Source organism: Pelophylax lessonae (genome assembly GCF_965119305.1).
Source record: "Pelophylax lessonae genome assembly, chromosome: 3".
In the NCBI taxonomy this organism is placed as follows: domain Eukaryota; kingdom Metazoa; phylum Chordata; class Amphibia; order Anura; family Ranidae; genus Pelophylax; species Pelophylax lessonae.
This window is the reverse complement of record NC_138770.1, coordinates 629,170,300-629,192,138: the sequence shown is the minus strand read 5'-3', so window position 1 is coordinate 629,192,138 and position 21,839 is coordinate 629,170,300. Positions and strand designations below refer to the sequence as shown.

The 21,839-nt window shown below is 44.7% G+C and overlaps 1 protein-coding gene across 2 annotated transcripts in view; it reads right to left on the bottom strand.

The window, feature by feature from the left end:
• Positions 1 to 515: 515 nt before the first annotated feature.
• TRERF1 (transcriptional regulating factor 1) overlaps positions 516 to 21,839 on the bottom strand; it is a 240,263-nt gene continuing 218,939 nt past the window's right edge. For both annotated transcript variants that reach the window (XM_082249773.1, XM_082249774.1), the window contains 5 exons: positions 15,675 to 15,763; positions 13,941 to 14,054; positions 6,398 to 6,577; positions 2,558 to 2,769; positions 516 to 1,109 (listed from right to left, as the gene is read on the bottom strand). In XM_082249773.1, coding sequence (XP_082105899.1) covers positions 785 to 1,109; positions 2,558 to 2,769; positions 6,398 to 6,577; positions 13,941 to 14,054; positions 15,675 to 15,763 — 920 coding nt within the window. In that variant the 3' untranslated portion in view covers positions 516 to 784. The remainder of the gene's footprint in view (positions 1,110 to 2,557; positions 2,770 to 6,397; positions 6,578 to 13,940; positions 14,055 to 15,674; positions 15,764 to 21,839) is intronic.

Below are 21,839 nucleotides of genomic sequence, written 5' to 3'. Positions count from 1 at the left end.
ATGTGGAAGCCAGTTTACATTTTTACATAGTATAAAAGTCCCCCCTAAGAGCAGTCATCAAAAGATAATTAACCAGAAACTCCTCTTAGAGGCACCCCTCTGTCTATTCCTGTAACAGAGGGGAGCATAGAAGAGGGCTTTCTGGCTAAAAAAGGGTAACAACAGGCATCATAAGGTTCTGACAGGCGCATGTTACATGCAAGCCTGTCTTTTTACTGTGCTTGTCAGCTGCAATAAAGAAATATTAGCGCACGTGTGTACACACCCTAAGACACGGCGGCGGAGTAAAACAGAAAAATTATATTATTCCACTGTCCCTCCAAAGACAACATCACACATCAAGGCCCCGGAACTAGACTAAACACTCCTACCTTCCCTGATCAACCCGATTAGTCCACAGTTTAGTCAAAGTGCTGCCATTTTAAGAAACCCCATCCTTGTGTCTATTGCAAAAACCGTCCTGCTAGACAGGGACATATAAAAGTTCTACATCTATACAACTGATTTCAACTGGGTGTAAACAATTAAAACCATAATGAAGAATACGTTTTCTAAAGCATAAAATGGAACAGTCCATACCATAAAACACCAAACTGCTCGTCATAGTCACCAGACGATTGGTTTATGTTAGTGGCAATAAGGCACCCAAACAGATCCTTGCAATGTATACCACTGCAGTTTCCTCAGTAGAAGAGTCCATGTGTATAATCTGCTCAATAAGGGAGGTACAAGACACCCCAATAACAAGTCCCATTATGCTTTGGTGACCAGCCATGACAGCAGGTTACAAGTCAGCACCATCCTGCAGGAGATCCACATCCTCGTCGTCCAGTAATAGATAAGAGCGCATCACCTCTGTCTCCTCCAAGACATCCTGTAGGTCCTGGGCCACATCCTCATCAAAATCTTCCTCAGTGGGTTTCAGAAGACTGAAGTGGTCAAACAGCATGATGCCATCAGCAGGCACAGTAGTCCTTCTAGGGGTTCTAGCAATAGTGTCAGCCATCTGAGCTGCCATGGCGGCTTTCTGAGCCTTTTGTTTCTGTTGCTCCTCCTGTTGCCTGTGAGTCTTCATGTGTGCATTTCGGCTCTTGATCTTGTAGAAGACTCTGGAGAGAATGGGGAACAAGAAAGGTACTCATTATAATTTTACTACCTATAGCTAGTGCTATGGCATCTTGTTCATGGAGGTCAGCCGATATTCTATGCCATGGTGGGTGGGGGCGGTGGAGAAGACCTGAGGTAGGGAGTTTAATAAGAAACTATTATGATTAGGTACATGTAGTCTTCATTCCCTGCTGGAGCCCTCATTGAGTTGCCGTGTTGGAGCGGGGCTTTGGGGGATGGAAGAGCAATGTCCTCTCCCATTGGACAGTGCTATGACCTGAGCAGCCAATCACTAAGCTCAAACATTGTCATCTGGGGAGGAGCAGTGATGTAAGCCAATTAGGTAGGTCCCTAAAAAGGAGCTTACCCACAACAGAACCCTGCAGTGGGAAGGTGATAAAAGAGCATGGATGGTTGCTTATACCTTTCTGGGTAGTGGGCTATCAGGGGGTATTGTCACTTTACCCTTTAAGTCACTCCCCTTCAGATCGATAAAATACATATCTTGTTTTTACATATTCATATAATCATACACAGCTCTGCATCAACTATGGATAAGGCTATTATGTTTATTGTAAAAAAAAAAAAAAAAATGTAAATATGTATGTGATATGTAAATTAGATCTCCTAAATCAGCATCAGCACCCACATCTAAATTACAAACCCCCCATTTTAACCTCTGACTACTGTTTTCCTCCCTCCCCATCCCATCCAATGCTGCCTACCAATCACCTTTGAAGTGGTTGTAAACCCTTATATATACCCAGTGAAGTGACTGGCCTCAGGTGATACACAGGGATAAAACAAATCCTCCTATATAAGTTGTACCTGTTTGTCTATAGAAGTCTTTACCCTACATCCATTCAAAGTGCAGAATTTACAGAGGATCTCTCAGCTCTGAACAGCAGGGGGCGAAGAGCTGAAGTTACATCAGTCAGGGGAGCTCCGAATGCTGATTGGAGGTATCAAACAACCAACCCCCCCCCCCCCCATTTCCACACAGCACACACAGGAACAGAGCTGAGGATGTCAATCAGCTGGAGGCCCCTCCCCATCACCATTTTTCTTGGTGTCAGAAAAACTTTTCAGAAGGGACTTGTGCTTACAGCAGAGGAACGAGGCAGCAAACAGAAATGTCACTTAGTGCTTTGGATTGCGACAAGTACACACTATAGAGCAGGGGTCTTCAAACTATGGCCCTCCAGTTGTTTAGGAACTACAATTCCCATCATGCCTAGTCATGTATGTGAATGTCAGAGTTTTACAATGCCTCATGGGATGTGTAGTTCCACAACAGCTGGAGGGCCGTAGTTTGAGGATCCCTGCTATAGAGGGATATGCTTTGTTCATACTTCATGTCTGAGATTTACAACCACTTTAAGTTAAACAGCAGACTTCCCCTTTGGCATACATGCTTTAAGGAATGGAAATATCATTATAAGACCCTTACTTGCTGCAAATTTTACAGGGGAACACAGACGTGGTGTCGGTTTCTCCGCTGGTGGTGCTGTGTGCAGGGGAGCTCTTCACAGAACAACAGTATCCAGTCTGTGTGCCGGACTTCTGTCTGCTTGCGCCAGCCGTTGAGAACACTTTGCTGTGAACACTCGTCCCTGCATGAACACGAGCGTGGCCGTTTAAAGCTTGCCTGGAGCAGAACGTCTGCAAACAACACAAATTATCAGAGCTAAATCCACAATGCATGATACTGTTTTACTCCGAATTACAAAGTCATTCTTTGTCTATGCAAGTTAAAGGAAGTTAAAGGAATTCTCCAGTTAAACTCCAAAATCTAGCAATATAATGCAATGCTTCTCTGGTCTATAAACATTAAAAAATATATACATTATACATGGTCATGGCTTTCTGTTTTCATCTTTCCATCCCCTGTGCAAACCTGGGAAATTCTCTGGTGTTCTGGAACACTACCCCCTGACCTGGTGCTTTTGAAGGTTAGGTATTCCCAGCTCCGCCCATGGGTGTGTCTATTCAGACACCAATCATATGTTTCAAGACCACCCTATTTAAATCACAGAAAGGCTCAGGACATTCAGAGAGAAATTAGCCGCACCTTTATCCTATCCCCTCCAAGGTGTTCGGGAGCAGAGGATGTGCGGTAAAGAATAACTGATAAAGGCTGCAGTCCTGCCCAGGGGCACTTTGTGAGTCTTGCATACATTTGGGTTGATTTACCAAAGGAAAATAGACTGTGCACTCTGCAAGTACAGTTGCTGCAGAGCTTAATAAATAAGGTAAAGCTTCACTTTGCAAAGAATACCCAATCATGTGCAAGGAAAATAAAACTGAATTTTTGCTTGCACATGATTAGATGATGGAAGTCAGCAGAGCTTCTACTCAACGCACTAGGCTCTAGAGCAGTGATGGCGAACCTTGGTACCCCAGATGTTTTGGAACTACATTTCCCATGATGCTCAACTATACTTCAGAGTGCATAAGCATCATGGGAAATGTAGTTCCAAAACATCTGGGGTGCCAAGGTTCGCCATCACTGCTCTAGAGCAACCGCACTTGCAAAGTGCAGTCTATTTGTCTTTAGTAAATTAACCCCATTGACTACAGAAAGTTTTACAAAACTTAAATTGAGTGGACACTTTAATTTGAAGGAAGCCTGTACCACTGCTGACCTGGATGAAGGGATGACAGGATTCTGGACCCACCATTACTGGAGAACAGCAAGGTAGTAGGTAGGCGTGCCATACTGTGCAAGTATACTGGTCAATAAATTAGAAAATTGGAAACACGCTGGAATAAACAGCATACTGTATGTTATACATTTGTTAGGCTAGCCATACACTATTAGATCTCTGTTGTTCAGCCCGCATGCCGAACGAGAGGAAATTAACAGATTTTTCCATCCACACTAAGTAGTGTGGATGGAGGGATCTGCACTGCCACCTACTATATTTAGACAGCCGCAGCACTCACGGCTATCTGAATAGAAGAACAGTGACTACATCTGGGAGGATGCAGTCACTGTTCAGCTGATCATTTTCCACCTGGCTCCTTCCATTTCTGAATCAACTTTTATTGAGCTGGCTGGATGGGGCCAATAGGGCAACCCCGGGCTCAAATTTTGGCTGATTCAGCAGTAACTGGCGTAAACTAGAGCTGTGTATGGACAGCTTATGTGTTCCTGAATCACTAGAAGGGTGAGACTTCTTTTTACTATTCAATGCCAACTGTGTTGTGTTTGACATATATATATATATATATATATATATATATATATATATATATATATATATATAATTGTCAAAAGTATTGGAACACCTGCTTTTACACGCACATAAACTTTAATGGCATCCCAGTCTAAGTTAGTAGCTATAAAAGCCTCAACTGTTCTGGGAAGTCTGTCCACAATGTTTAGGAGTGTGTCTATGGGATGTTGGACAAGAAGGCCTGGCTCGCAGTCTCTGATCCAATTCATCCCAAAGATGTTCTATCGGGTTGAGGTCAGGACTCTGTGCAGGCCAGTCATGTTCCTCCACCCCAAACTCGATCATCCATGTCTTTATGGACCTTGCTTTGTGCACTGGTGCACAGTGATGTTGGAACAAGAAGGGGCCATCCCCAAACTGTTTCCACAAAGTTGGGAGCATGAAATTGTGCAAAATGTCTTGGTATGCGGACACCTTAAAGAGTTCCCCTCACTGGAACTAAGAGGCCAAGCCCAACCCCTGAAAAACAACCCTGCATCATAATTCCCCCTCCACCAAATGATTAGGACCAGTGCACAAAGCAAGGTCCATAAAGACATGGATGAACGAGTTTGGGGTGGAGGAACTGACTTGACCTCAACCCAATAGAACACCTTTGGGGTGAATTAGAGAGGAGACAGCGAGCCAGGCCTTCTCTTCCATTATCAGTGCCTGACCTCACAAATGCGCTTCTGGAAGAATGGTCAAACATTCCCATAAACACATTCCTAAACCTTGTGGACAGCCTTCTCAAAAGAGTCTAAGCTGGTATAGCTGCAAAGGGTAGGCGAACTCAATGTTGAACCCTACGGAATAAGACGTCATTAAAGTTCATGTGCGTGTAAAGGCAGACGCCCCAATACTTGACAAGATAGATAGATAGATAGATAGATAGATAGATAGATAGATAGATAGATAGATAGATAGATAGATAGATAGATAGATAGATAGATAGATAGATAGATAGATAGATAGATAGATAGATAGATAGATAGATAGATAGATAGATAGATAGATAGATAGATAGATAGATAGATAGATAGATAGATAGATAGATAGATAGATAGATGTTTTCTAATTTTTTTCAGGCTTGCATAGAAGAATCTGTTTATTTATTTGTCTTAGAAGCAGGAATCAGGTTTTATTGAGTGTTTGAGTGGACACTTCTCAAACAAATGCCATTGGAAATGTTTGTTCAAGCTGTCCTCTAATACAATGGTAACATTGATGCTATTGTTGTATGTTGGGCAAATGTCAGTAAATGCTTCCATTGTATTCTGTTTGGAAAATGCATTCAGGTAACCAATGGTCGACATGGCATGACCTTTAGACATATATGACCTATGGCATGTATGATACAATAATACCATCTAGAGGTTGAATTGGGAAATGTTTAATCTATAGAAGACTATGATAAGGGAAGTAGTGAGAAAGGATACTCACATATGGGATTGTCTACCTAAACTTTCCAAATAAAAGCAACAGCAGCTTAGGCTGACAGGAGGACTCTACAATGACATAACAATGAAGGTCTGTGCAAGAGGAAACTATGATGTTATCGTCTGATATTCTGCAATCACTAGTACAGTAGAGCTTGGAGTCCTGATTGCCTATGGAGATTATGAAGCCACTATAACCTAAGCTAAGTAACTTTTTAGTGTATTCCTATTGTATACAGATCACTATCTATGCTTATTCCCTAGGAATTAGGCAGCATGTGCTGTATTTATATCTGTCAGTCTTGTATTATATTCCTATAATTGTAAATGATTTGTATGTGCAGCATTTGTTTAGTAAAAGCACAATAATTTACTACAGAGGTTTTCATTGCTTCCTTGCTTATAATGCAAGGAACCTTGAAAGACGCAAAGCAAAACACCAACACAGAAGTTTCCAAGGCAGCTAGGAAACAATATACTTCCTGTGTATTCTATGTCTCATTCTGTGTCTCCTGCTAGATGTACATAGAACTGATCCTGGAAGAACCTTCTGGGATGTGTCTGTACAAAATATTCAAACCACCACACTTTGATCCAAAGAAGAAAGCTCAATAAGTGCAGTGATGTACTTACAGCGCCACAATTTCCCATTTCACACACAAACGCTACAGCAGGAGGACCAATGTTTTCAGCCACTGCACTGTCCACCTCTGCTGGGTGGAGGAGATCTGGGGATTTCTGCACTTGCTCAGAGTTTTCTTCATCCTTTCTGTTTTCAATTTCTTCTTCATCATCAACATCATCCACGCTTGTCTAGGAAACAAAGTGAAATCTCAATTCTCTACCTAATTAGTAACCAATGAGTAGAGTCTTAAAGCTGAAGTTTAGTTTTTACATAGTTACATATGTCCACCTTGGACCACTGTAAATATATATGAGCTATACCTGTGGGATTCCCCTGAAAGTTGGAAATCACTGTAGAAGGCACCACTGCTACAGTTATTGCTGTTAGCTTGCTGGTCTTGTGCCAAGGGCTGCCCTGCTCCCTACCAAACACATGAGGTTGCCCGCTCAGCATGGGCGCCATTCAGAGAACACTTTGCATTTTCTGAATGCAAATTGTGCCCTGATTGGACGAGGTGCAGATGGTGACGTCACCACCTTGTTTTTTCACCTTATCCAGTCAGAGAACACTTTGCATTTATTGAGAAGATGCAAAGCAGTGGTTTCCAAACTGTGGCCGGGGGCTGGATGCAGCCCTTTGCTTGCATTTATCTGGCCCTTTGGACACTCCCCCCCCCCCCCCACTGACCTCAACAACGGGGGACTATTTCTCCCATTGACACTATTGATGGGGCACTATTACTCCCACTGACACCAATGAAGGAGCAATAAATAATAAATTGGGGTCTTCTTAAATCTAATTCTAAACAGGGCCAGTACTACCTTAGCCCTTTTAATGCCCCCAAACTGTGCCATCTTTGGTTAAATAAAGCTTAAGTTTAGGTGTGGCAATTTTACATAGTTATATTGGTCCAGCTTGGACCAGTGTAAGAATGTTTGTGCCATGTAAGAGCACTGGCTTTGTGCATTGAAAGGGCGCACACTGTGGTCAGTCTGCATTGAAAGGGGGCACGCAGTGGTCAGTCTGCATTAAAAGGGGGCACGCAGTGGTCAGTCTGCATTGAAAGGGGGCACGCAGTGGTCAGTCTGCATTGAAAGGGGGCATGCAGTGGTCAGTCTGCATTGAAAGGGGGCACACTGTGGTCAGTCTGCATTGAAAGGGGGCACACTGTGGTCAGTCTGCGTTGAAAGGGGGCACGCAGTGGTCAGCCTGCATTGAAAGGGGGCACACTGTGGTCAGTCTGCTTTGAAAGGGGGCACACTGTGGTCAGTCTGCATTGAATGGGGCCACGCTGTGGTCAGTCTGCATTAAAAGGGGGCACGCAGTGGTCAGTCTGCATTGAAAAGTGGCACGCAGTGGTCAGTCTGCATTGAAAGGGGGCACGCAGTGGTCAGTCTGCATTGAAAGGGGGCACACAGTGGTCAGTCTGCATTGAAAGGTTGCACGCAGTGGTCAGTCTGCATTGAAAGGGGGCACACTGTGGTCAGTCTGCATTGAAAGGGGGCACACTGTGGTCAGTCTGCATTGAAAGGGGGCACACTGCAGTACATAGTTACATTGGTCCAGCTTGGACCAGTGTAAGAATGTTTGTGCCATGTAAGAGCACTGGCTTTGTGCATTGAAAGGGCGCACACTGTGGTACATACCGGTAGTTACATTGGTCCAGCTTGGACCAGTGTAAGAATGTTTGTGCCATGTAAGAGCACTGGCTTTGTGCATTGAAAGGGCGCACACTGTGGTCAGTCTGCATTGAATGGGGCCACGCTGTGGTCAGTCTGCATTAAAAGGGGGCATGCAGTGGTCAGTCTGCATTGAAAGGGGGCACGCAGTGGTCAGTCTGCATTGAAAGGGAGCACACAGTGGTCAGTCTGCATTGAAAGGGGGCACGCAGTGGTCAGTCTGCATTGAAAGGGGGCACACTGTGGTCAGTCTGCATTGAAAGGGGGCACACTGTGGTCAGTCTGCATTGAAAGGGGGCACACTGTGGTCAGTCTGCATTGAAAGGGGGCACACTGTGGTCAGTCTGCGTTGAAAGGGGGCACGCAGTGGTCAGCCTGCATTGAAAGGGGGCACACTGTGGTCAGTCTGCATTGAATGGGGCCACGCTGTGGTCAGTCTGCATTAAAAGGGGGCACGCAGTGGTCAGTCTGCATTGAAAGGTGGCACGCAGTGGTCAGTCTGCATTGAAAGGGGGCATGCTGTGGTCAGTCTGCATTGAAAGGGGGCACACTGTGGTCAGTCTGCGTTGAAAGGGGGCACGCAGTGGTCAGCCTGCATTGAAAGGGGGCACACTGTGGTCAGTCTGCATTGAAAGGGGGCACACTGTGGTCAGTCTGCATTGAATGGGGCCACGATGTAGTCAGTCTGCATTAAAAGGGGGCACGCAGTGGTCAGTCTGCATTGAAAGGTGGCACGCAGTGGTCAGTCTGCATTGAAAGGGGGCACGCTGTGGTCAGTCTGCATTGAAAGGGGGCACGCTGTGGTCAGTCTGCATTGAAAGGTGGCATGCTGTGGTCAGTCTGCATTGAAAGGGGGCATGCAGTGGTCAGTCTGCATTGAAAGGGGGCACGCAGTGGTCAGTCTGCATTGAAAGGGGGCACACTGTTGTCAGTCTGCATTAAACGGGGGCACGCTGTGGTCAGTCTGCATTGAAAGGGGGCACGCTGTGGTCAGTCTGCATTGAAAGGGGGCACGCTGTGGTCAGTCTGCATTGAAAGGGGGCACGCTGTGGTCAGAATGCATTGAAAGGGGGCACGCTGTGGTCATCTGCATTGAAAGGGGGCACACTGTGGTCAGTCTGCATTAAAAGGGGGCACACTGTGGTCAGTCTGCATTAAAAGGGGGCACGCTGTGGTCAGTCTGCATTAAACGAGGGCACACTATGGTCAGTCTGCATTGAAAGGGGGCATGTTGTGGTCAGTCTGCATTGAAAGGGGGCACGCAGTGGTCAGTCTGCATTGAAAGGGGGGCACGCAGTGGTCAGTCTGCATTGAAAGGGGGGCACGCAGTGGTCAGTCTGCATTGAAAGGGGGGCACGCTGTGGTCAGTCTGCATTGAAAGGGGGCACACTATACCTTGATTACTGAAGGCCCCTTTCACACTTTTGTGACCTCAAAGTCACGCAATTTTTTACAGCGTTTTTTGCCGCAAAGCAATGCCTATTACATTTATGCATACATTTTGCACGGCCCCCGAATGATGTTACAAAAATCCAAATGGCCCTTGGCAGAAAAAGGTTCCCCACCCCTGCTCTAGAGCAACTGCATTTGCAAAGTGCACACTCTATTTGCCTTTTCTTAACTCAACCCCATAGTCTATACTAGGGATCCTCAAACTACGGCCTTCAGATGTTGCGGATTTACACATCCCATGAGGCATTGTTATACTCTGACATTCACAGACATGACTAGGCATGATGGGAATTGCAGTTCCTGAACAACTGGAGGGCTATAGTTTGAAGACCCCTGGTCTATACAATACTCAGCAAATCTGACAGTTTGTTTGATATAGTATACTTCGTTTTGACATGATAGTCAGTAATATACAGTGGGGAAAATAATTATTTGATACACTACAGATTTTGTAAGTTTGCCCACTTACAAAAAGTAAGGGTTTATAATTTTTTTTATAGGTGTATTTTAAATAATGGAGACAGAATATCAACCAAAAAACCTAGAAAACCCATAAACCAAATGCTATAAATTAAATTGCAGTTCAGTGAGTAAAAGAAGTACTTGATTCCCAAGCAAAAGAAATCTTAGTACTTTGCGGAGAATCCCTTGTTGGCAAGCACAGAGGTAAGACGTTTCTCGTACTTGGTTACCAGGTTTGCACACATCTCAGGAGGGATTTTGGTCCACTCTTCTTTACAGATCTTCTCTAAATTCTTAAGGTTTCTTGGCAGTCTCTTGGCAGCTCCCTCCATAAATGTTCTATAGGATTAAGGTTTGGGGACTGGCTAGGCCACTTTATGACCTTAATGTGCTTCTCCTTGAACCACTCCTTTGTTGCCTAGGCGGTATGTTTTGGGTCATTGTCATGCTGGAAGACCCATCCAGGACCCATCTTCAGTGTTCTGGCTGAGGAAAGAAGGCTCTTATTCAAGATTTTACAATACATGGCCCCATCCATTGGCCCTCAATGTGGCAAATAAGCCTTTACCTTTAGCAGAGAAACCCCAATGCATAATGTTTCCACCTCTATGCTCGACTGTAGCACATTCTCCCAATACTTCTCTGAATAATTCAGATGTTCATTGGCATGGCTGTACATGTGCTTTCTTGAGGAGGGGGGACTTGCTGTGTTTGAAGGAAGAAAAATGCTGACTATGACCCTAAGAATACCATCCCTACAGTCAAGCACGGAGGTGGAAACATTATACTTTGGGGCCGTTTCTCTGCTAAAGGTACAGCCTGACTTTGCCGCAATGAGGGGCCAATGGATGGGGGCCACGTATTGTAAAAGTTTGGATGAGAACCTTCTTCCCTCAGCCAGATCAATAAAGATGGGTCATGGATGGGTCTTTCAGCATGACAATGACCTAAAACATACTGCCAAGGCAACAAGAAGAAGCACATTAAAGTCATGGAGTGGCCTAGCGAGCCTCCAGACCTTAATCCCAGTGGCGTACCTAGAGCATTTGGCACCCGGGGCGGATCCTATATCTGGCACCCCCCCCCCCCAACTTTAAAATGTAAAAACACCCACAAAAAAATTGTAATGTGTTCAAGAATATATTTTTTGCACAAATTTCACAGCCCCCCATCACAGTGCCCCTTTAAGTTTGAGTAATAGATTGGAGACTTGCTAAAGGAGATATTCAGAGACTGCAGATATGATACAGGAGATGGTCAGAGACTACAGACATGATACAGGAGATGGTCAGAGACTAAGGGCATGATACAGGAGATGGTCAGAGACTGAAGACATGATACAGGAGATGGTCAGAGACTGAAGACATGATACAGGAGATGGTCAGAGACTACAGATTTGATACAAGAGATGGTCAGAGACTGAGGACATGATACAGTAGATGGTCAGAGACTGCAGACATGATACAGTAGATGGTCAGAGACTGCAGACGTGATACAAGTGATGGTCAGAGACTGCAGACATGACACAGTAGATGGTCAGAGACTGCAGACATGATACAGTAGATGGTCAGAGACTGCAGACATGATACAGTAGATGGTCAGAGACTGCAGACATGATACAGGAGATGCTCAGAAACTGCAGACATAATACAGTAGATGGTCAGAGACTGCAGACATGATACAGTAGATGGTCAGAGACTGCAGACGTGATACAGGAGATGGTCAGAGACTGCAGACATTAGTACAGTAGATGGTCAGAGACTGCAGACATGATACAGTAGATGGTCAGAGACTGCAGACATGATACAGGAGATGGTCAGAGACTGCAGACATGATACAGTAGATGGTCAGAGACTGAGGACATGATACAGTAGATGGTCAGAGACTGCAGACGTGATACAGGGGATGGTCAGAGACTGCAGACATGATACAGAAGACTGCCAGAGACTGCAGACATGATACAGGAGATGGTCAGAGACTGCAGACATGATACAGAAGATGGCCAAAGACTGAAGACATGATACAGGAGAAGGTCAGAGACTACAGACATGATACAGGAGATGGTCAGAGACTGCAGACATGATACAGGAGATGGTCAGAGACTGCAGACATGATACAGGAGATGGTCAGAGACTGCAGACATGATACAGGAGATGGTCAGAGACTGCAGACATGATACAGGAGATGGTCAGAGACTGCAGACATGATACAGTAGATGGTCAGAGACTGAGGACATGATACAGTAGATGGTCAGACACTGCAGACATGATACAGTAGATGGTCAGAGACTACAGACATGATACAGTAGATGGTCAGAGACTACAGACATGATACAGTAGATGCTCAGAGGCTGAGGACATGATAGAAGATAGAAGAGCACTAGGGGGGCCGGAGAGCACAGACGAAGCAGAGAGCACTGGAGGAGTTGAAGGGCACGGTGGGGGGGGGGGGGGCTGTAGAGAATTAATAGGGGGTTTGGAAAGCATTGTAGGGGGGTTGGAAGGTGCAGGGGGTGGAGAGCACTGGGGGGGACAGGGAGCACTTGGGGGGCGAGCAGGGAAAACCATGGGGGTGGAGAGCACTGGGGGGGGGCAGGGAGCACTTGGGGGGGTGGGCAGGGAAAATCAGGGGGGTGGAGAGCACTGGGGGGACAGGGAGAACTTGGGGGGAGGGGGTGGGCAGGGAAAATCAGGGGGGTGAGGAGCACTGGGGGGGACAGGGAGCACTTGGGGGGCGGGCAGGGAAAACCAGGGGGTGGAGAGCACTGGGGGGGACAGGGAGCACTTGGGGGGCGGGCAGGGAAAACCAGGGGGGTGGAGAGCACTGCGGGGGACAGGGAGCACTTGGGGGGTGGGCAGGGAAAACCAGGGGGGTGGAGAGCACGGGGGAAAAGGGAGCACTTGGGGGGCGGGAGAAAGCACTGTGGGGAGCTGAAGAGCATGGGGGGGGGCTAAAGAAAAGGGGGGGTCAGCAAAAGAACTTGTATTGGAGGGGGATGGGGCAGCTGCATATAGAGGAATTGATCTTTCCCTATTCTTCCTGCAGGAGGGAGAGGAGGAGAATCAGTTATCCTGTAGGCAGCTGCAGGAAGATTAGAGAAAGATTAATTCCTCTATATGCAGCTTCCCCATCCCCCTCCGATCCAGCACACACACTTGGGCAATGGGCACTCACCTTCTTCCCACCGAGGCTCCGCCCCTTCTTCCCGCCGAGGCTCCGCCCCCTTATTCCCGCCGCGGCTCCGCCCCCTTATTCCCGCCGCGGCTCCGCCCCCCCGCTAGCAGCACGGACTGAAGGAGCTGCCACTGCAGCTGCCTTCACACTGCCGGATATGTCTGAACACACAGGCAGGACACCGGCTGACACCCCCCAGAGCGTGGCACCCGGGGCGGGCCGCACCCCCGCCCCCCCCATTGGTACGCCACTGCTTAATCCTATAAACAATTTATAGAGGGAGCTGAAACTTTGAGTTGCCAAGTGACAGCCAAGAAACCGTAAGGGTTTAGAGAAGATCTGTAAAGAAGAGTGGACCAAAATCCCTCCTGAGATGTGTGCAAACCTGGTCACTAACTACAAGAAACGCCTTACCTCTGTGCTTGCCAACAAGGGTTTCTCCACCAAGTACTAAGTCATGTTTTGCTTGGGGATCAAATACTTCTTTTACTCACTGAACTGCAACTCAATTTATAACATTTGTATCATGTGTTTTTTTATGGATCTTTGGTTGATATTCTGTCTCTATCATTTAAAATACATCTATGAAAAAAATGTAAGACCCTTCATTTCTTCATAAGTGGGCAAAATCTGCAGGGGGATCAAAAAATTATTTTCCCTACAGTAAATGAATGGACTTGAAATGAAATTGGAAAATGAAGGCATACAATTATTGGTTGAACTGGATAGACTTGTGTCTTTTCTCAAGCAATTTTAACATTTACATTTAGGCTGCAGAACTTACGGTGTCATCTTCATTAAGTTCAACAATGCGCGTTCTATGGCGACGACCCATGTGCAGTATTTTCTTCCATGTATAGTAATATTCCACACACTGTGACACGGTTTTTGACTTTATCTAGAATGGATGGACAGCATTAGTAGACCTAAAGGCAATGTTTCTGTCTGGTTTTCTAGCTGTAGCTTCTAGTTTTAGGAAAGTGAGCGCCCTCTCTGGTCTTCTAGCTGCAGCTTCTAGTTTTAGGAAAGTGAGCGCCCTCTCTGGTCTTCTAGCTGCAGCTTCTAGTTTTAGGAAAGTGAGCGCCCTCTCTGGTCTTCTAGCTGCAGCTTCTAGTTTTAGGAAAGTGAGCGCCCTCTCTGGTCTTCTAGCTGCAGCTTCTAGTTTTAGGAAAGTGAGCGCCCTCTCTGGTCTTCTAGCTGCAGCTTCTAGTTTTAGGAAAGGGAGTGCCTTGTCTGGTCTTCTAGCTGTAGTTTTAGGAAAGGGAGGGCCCTGTCTGGTCTTCCAGCTGCAGCTTCTAGTTTTATTAAGTTCAACAATGCGCGTTCTATGGCGACGACCCATGTGCAGTATTTTCTTCCATGTATAGTGATATTCCACACACTGTGACACAGTTTTTGACTTTATCTAGAATGAATGGACAGCATTAGTAGACCTAAAGGCAATGTTTCTGTCTGGTCTTCTAGCTGCAGCTTCTAGTTTTAGGAAAGTGAGCGCCCTCTCTGGTCTTCTAGCTGCAGCTTCTAGTTTTAGGAAAGGGAGGGCCCTGTCTGGTCTTCCAGCTGTAGCTTTTAGTTTTAGGAAAGTGAGCGCCCTCTCTGGTCTTCTAGCTGTAGCTTCTAGTTTTAGGAAAGTGAGTGCTCTGTCTGGTCTTCTAGCTGCAGATTCTAGTTTTAGGAAAGGGAGGGCCCTGTCTGGTCGTCCAGCTGTAGCTTTTAGTTTTAGGAAAGTGAGCGCCCTCTCTGGAAGACCACAGAGAATCCCTTCTGCAGAGCTATTGTGTTCTCCTTGCAAAGGGGTGGGGGCACAGGGAGCTGTCCCTGCCAGGAGAACTCAGTAATTATGGCTAGCGGCTATAGCTGCTGGCAATAACCCCCTCTTAAAAATTCAAAATACTGGTTGTACCCAAGTCGATCGATGGAAAGACTTGGGTACAAGCAGCCTGCACATGCATGGTTCGAATCTCAGGCGGTCCCTGCTGAACTGGCCGAGAATCGAAACTTCTTTGACCAGCTTTACAGGAACTTTTCCATAACACAATGCAAAGCAGCCATTTAGAGATAATTATCTAGCAATTTGGTTGCAGTAAACTAGAGTCTAATTGGCTAATATGTGTTAGAAATACATATAACTATTCAATCAGTCCATCAGTAGCTAAATAGATATTCTATAGACATTAATGAAATTGTGTTATTTTGTATGAAGTATTATCCTACTGTGTATAAAAATGTGAACTCATTCTGTTCTGTTACGTCAGTATCATCTGAGCACCCAGTAACACAAGCTCACCTTATCTCTGGATTCTTGTAGGACGAACTGAGCTGTGATGGCCATCTGTGAACCAATTATCGCTTTATCCTGAAGATCGCTGCCATGTGGTAATCACCATGACACCATCACCGGACTACACTTGTCACACTGTGCCTGGCACAGCTACCCACGTATATGGCCCCGTATGAGATCTACTCTACTTTTCTTACCCAGAAATTCTTTATGTAAGCATATTGAATATCATCTTACCATCTTTTGAACATAGAAAAAATCTTTATTGCATGTAATTAAAGCTTTGTTAAAACTCTTCTTCTCGTTGTTGTTCCAATAGTCTGAACCTGCAAAATATAGATGATATTATTTTAAAGGATTTGTAAACCATATACACATGTTTTACTAATAATGCAGGTTAGACACAAACTAAGTTAGGAATGCAGATAATACTGGGGTACCGTAGAGTGCAGCTTACGCATGTATTTGTGCTAACTAAACCCTCTGTATTTAATTGCAAATTGTTAGACTCGCTGGTGAGTTGGGCTGGGAATTTTCTTTGGTTTTGCTTGATACGTGTCCCCTTCCATGTGCTAGACATGTGCATGATGAAAAAAATTGTTTGTTTTCGCTTAGATTCGTTAATCTAGTTAGTTTTGTTAAATTCGGTTGATTCGTTCAATTCGTATTCGCGACTCATATTCGGAATTCGCTCTATGTATTTTTCAAATTTTCTTCAAATTTACAGATTTTTTCTCGATTCTAAACGTTCTAATCGAAAATGTTAGATTTTTCTTCCGATTCTAATGTGGCAGCCGAGTAACTAAACATTTAATTGTTATTTATACACATTGATCTTGTTGGTATTAATAATACATTTATTCAAAATATGCAAAGTGTTTTAATTAATAAAAGTAGTGTCTTACTTTCAACATTTTACGATGTACAATACTGTGCAGAGGTTTTAGCCCGCTGAGGAAAAATAATGTCAAGTACAAATGCTTTTAAATATTTATATTTTACTGGTTTCTTTTTATCAATTGTACACTTGCAAAGTGAACAAACAAAAGAAAAAATCTTGATCAAATGATTACAATGACTCTTTAATTCGCCTTTGGCTTAACAAAAAAACAGCATTATTTTGAAATGGTACTCTAATAACACACACAATCTTTGATTTCAACAATATGTTTACAGTTCGAAGTTGAATGGAATTTGATGAAAAATTCAAGTTGAATTTTAATTTGAATTTGGGAAATTCGGACAAATTTAATTTCGTTATTCTGAGAATTTGGTAAAATTTGTTTGTACTGTAATTTGGGGATTTGGATAAATCCAAATCTAAGAATAATGAAAAATTTGTCCAAATATTTATTCGGAACAAAGCGAACTACACATGTCTACCATGTGCTCCTTGATGCGAAGGCCATTTATAGGTGGGGGCTGTGGCCAGTTTTTTATACTGATAAAATATTTGTGAGGGGACGCACTGGACACCTTTGCTGCCATTGTGCTATATGCTGGGTGTCCATTGAATCCCTGTGCCTTTAAGGAGGGGTGGGCTCCCTCCAGGCTTACCTGTCCTCTATCTATCCTTTAGAATGCCTGTGCTTCTGCTATGGAGGATCCTTTCAATTTTAGAGTTAGGACTGCAGATAATACTGGCTCTGTAGCTTACGCATGTATTTGCAAATGTGTTCTAATTTTTTTAATGCAAATTGTTAGACAGAAGAATTTGGTTGGTTGCAGACTAGTTGGTGAGTTGAGCTGGGAATTTTCTTTGGTTTTGTTTGACATGCCTCACCTTCCATGTGCTCCTTGCTGCGAAGGCCAGTTATAGCACGGGGGCAGCGGTCAGTTGTTTGTTCAGACACTAACTCTGCATTGCTTAATCATATATCATAAACACTTTTTAGGGCTTTTTTCTAGCCCAATAATCTCTATGCAGCTCTCCAGAGCCAGGGCTGCATGTGGGGCACAGACTTAGCGGGTCACAAGGGCTGGTGACATCACCATCAGCTTCATTACTACAACCTTCCAGGATGCCCCACATACAGACACCACCAGCAGGACCGCTTGGCACAGTGTTGATAGTGGTGTTCTGAAAAGGAGGCACTGTCAATCAAGCACCTCTGACCGGCCCAGAAAGCATGGCAGGTCGCAAATGAGATTGCATGACAGGGTGACAATGTTACCATGGCAACAGGAGCCTGTGGATAGCACTGTCACCTTATTCCAGGAAATGCTTGGAGGAAGCCAAAACTGGCAGGATTAAAAGCATTGATAGTCACTTATGTAATAGTGGCTATGGAAATCAAACAGAAGAGTGAGCGGCTGGGACACTTTTCGTTTTCAATGTTTTTATTAATAAAAACTTTTTCACAAAGAATAAAGAAATTCCAAGGGGTGTTACAAACATTGCAGATTTTCCCCTACAGTACATCGATTGCATAATTACCGAAAAAGGAGAAAATAAAAGACGTGTAACATTAAACTCCACGTTTATAAAGACATCTAAGGAGACGACCCTTATCACATTTCCTAAACACACGTCTGTACTTGTATAGAATATGCTCCACAACCTACAGTCTGTAAACTTTAGCCTATCAAACTCCACAACCAAATAATTACATTGTGTCCTTCTGTTTCAATGACAACTATTTGATTTGGTTAAATTCAGGGTGCGCCTGCCATATGCGTCTGATGGGCTCAGAGGACAAACGAGCTATAGTATCTAACTGTGAGTTTACGGCTTTGTTTATTGAATTTCACCCTGCATACTACACCATGGGGGATCCCCTGTTTGTCCTCTGAGCCCATCAGACCCTGCGGACCTCCAGGGAGGAGACTAACAGCTGATCCTGCCACGGACACCAGGGAAGCCCAGGACCCGAGATAATGAGTAACCCAGAACTACACACTCAGCCAGCACCCCTATCCAAAGGGGAAATCGGAAGGGGGAGTGCAGCACTTAGTGGGGGGGCCATGGGTATAAGCACTACCAGTACCCTCACCGAAACCGGTCACTCCACGCCGGCAGCAAATGGTACTCACAGCTGGGTATAGAGCATTGGGAGTAATCTCCCCACTATTTACCTTCGCATTAATTTTATTTTTTTGTTTATTTTCGTCTATATACTTTGTTCTTCAGACCCATGTGTATAACTAGAAACTTTGTGCACTCATAGAACCTTCAGATAAAGAATTTCACAGTATTATTGATAGTACCCCCAATCCCTTGTACCATCTACACTATTTAAGCACCTTTTACCCAATAAAGCCTACAAAACACCTTGAGCACTGTAACAGAGATCTTTCATTTGCACTAATACCTAGCACTTTATATAGGCATTACTTGCACAAGTATTTTGGTTTACGTTGCACGGTGCACTTTATAGCTAATTATTTATGCACTACTGAAATACACTAGGAATATGTGTATGGATTTTATTTCTATTATATTCATGAATCATTGAGTATGGTAAACTATCAAGCGTAACCAAAACTCTCCCACACTGTGCAAAGCACGTGAGTGCATCCATTTTGTTCTGAACAGGTAGCGCCATATACCAACAACACCTTTTATTTATTTCCAAAATAGCTAGCAGTCAGATTCAAGCTTTCAGGGCCAATCTGCTGCTAATTGGTAGCTGAAAAGGTATAACTCTTAAGCCCCGTATTTCTATTGAACAGGCTAATGCCACCTGACATTCGGGCCGAATGTACTGCAGCTAGTCTGCCAGAAGCCAGCTTTTTGGCCAACTTCTGTCAAAGGGGCATGACCGAAAAAGGTCTGCCAACCGTCTCCTGTATAGCTAGCATAATAGTACTTACTTATGAGACCTTTATACAGGTTTACAGATGCATACATATCAGTCTTTGTCCTGAACAGCCTTACAGTCTATAATGTCCCTTTGTTTCAGATAAATACAGTATGTATCTTGGTTAAAATTCATCCCGAAGGTTACATGTTCTTGAAAGTGGATAAAGGAAGATGCAGACAAGTACTTGCCAAATGATAACACTAATGGAGTATCCTCATCTAGATAGTGTTGCATTACCTCCAGCGTGCAATGGAATCTACCTTCACCCTGACCATGGATGTTTTCTATATTGTAAAGAAAATAAGACCTTTGTAGCAACTGTTCTCTGGGAAAGCTAAAGGTAAATTGTCTCATGAATGATGAGAAACGTTTGCCCTGTGCTAAAAAAGTGCTACTGTTGTGCATCAAAACCAATCGTCCTTAAATGTATTAATTATAAAAATAAAAGCTAAAATGTGACAAGTTCAGGGCATCTAATCCGCCTTATTTATCAAAATGACAGATGGAAGAGCTGTCTTAAACTGGCCTTCGATAGACCGAAATTCGTCTGCTTAAGCAGTGACCAGGCGAATTTCAATCCATGTGTGACCCCTACCGCTCAATAGAAGTCGATCTATAGATTGACTTCTGCTGAACGGACCTGTTGAAAAAAGTCTCCCTGCTGTCAGAATACAATAGCGCAGCAGGGAACATCTCGAATGTTTGGATGGGGGAATCAGTTTATTTTTTTCCTATTCATCCTCCTTTAGAGGGGCGCAGAAATTAGTCCCGCACTGTCCCCAGTGTGCTTGGTCCGATGCCCCAGCCGACCCCATACTTACACGGTTCCCGATTGGTCGCCGGGCGGTAAGTGAACGGCTCTCTGGGACACACCAACGTTCAGCCATTTTTCAATTGTGTATTACGGCCATCAGCAGCAGCCTGTGAGCTCTCCCCAGTAGCGGGGAAGGTAAAATTCCCCCTCCCACACCCCCAGAAAACCTGCGGCCCCCCATCATGGGAAGCCCTCCCTCTCCCGGCCAGCCGGTCCCCAGTACCCCTCAGTACAAAGTTTTGAGTGGTGTCGAGTGGTGGGGGTGAGTGACCCCTTCCTCTTCCAGCTCTTCCTTCACTCACAGTCTGACTGCCTTCATATGATGAACTCTTCCGGTTTTCCCAGGCCAGAGCCCCTCTTACCCACACTAGACTGCCCCTTATACCCCCAGCTAACAGGTGAGAGTGGACTCAGGGGCCCCAGAATGGAGGAAAGTGCCAAAAAATGTACGAATTTCATACCATTAGTGGGCCACAGCAATGGCTGACTTTCGTACGGCCATCGAATTTGAGTAATCGGGCATGTTGGAAATTTAAAAAAAAACAAATCATTTTCTAATCAATCATGGGAGAATCGTGCGAGAAATATAATCAAAAAAGAAATAAGCACAATAAAAGAAAATTTCTGGAAAGAAAAGAAGATTCCCAACCACGAAAATTATTTTCTGCAGCAACATGAGGTGAAATAGAAGGCTTGGTTGGCCAAATTTTAAAATCAGTGGTGGCATCAGCTACAGGCATCATCTAGATCAGGGATTCCCAAACTACAGCCCTGCAGCTCTTGCAGAACTACACATCCCATGAGGCATTGTAAAACTCTGACATTCACATACATGACTAGGCATGATGGGAATTGTAGTTCCTGAACAACTGCAGGGCTGTAGTTTGAGAATCCTTGCTCTAGATAGCTTTCTTTTCAGCCAGCGATACCCTATCTTGTAAAAGCCATCTTAGCGGCTCATGAGCTGTTGGATTGCTTTTACAGGCAGCGAAAGGGAACCCCTCTACCGCCCTCCTGTGCCTCTCTGGGCTCTCCGGTGAGATCGGGGACCCAGAGAACAGATCCAGCGGTGCCGCCGGATTACCATAAAGCTGGCCATGGACCAGAAGGTCCCCGGCCATCTCTATGACCCTGGGAGGCTGGAAGCGACTTCTGGCGATGGCAGATGTAAACCTGTAAAGATGTGTACATCTACCTTGGACTGACAGTTTTTTTCCCTGGAAAGCAGAGATCAAGGTTTTTTTTTTTTTTTTGTTTTTTTAATCTAATGTTTTTAGGGTAGAGGAGAAATCTGGGGTCTTATTGACCCCAGATGTTTCCATAACGAGGATGTGTTTACATTTCTTGTAATAGAAATAAAAGTGCTAAAAAAATAAAATAAATAATGATGGGAGAATCATGCGAGGAATATAATTTAAAAAAGAAATACCGTATTTTCAGACGTATAAGACGACTTTTTAACCCAGGAAAATCTTCTCAAAAGCCGAGGGTCGTCTTATACGCTGGGTATCGTCTTATACGGTGGATGCTGGAGCCGAACTGGAGAATATGCGGTGGGGGAGTGAGAGCACTTCATCTATGATGCCACACGGACTGCCTAAGCTGACAGAGAACTCCCATCCAGGCTCCCCCGCCCCTACCTCCACTGCTGTCTAAGTTAAAAAGCCTGTGATTTGTTGTTGCTAGGGGCGGTCCAAGCAACCAATCTGCCTGTTAAACGGAAAGTTGGACACTTCCTGCTCGGACATGCTGCATCCTCTATCTGCTATGTAAGGTAAGGGGACT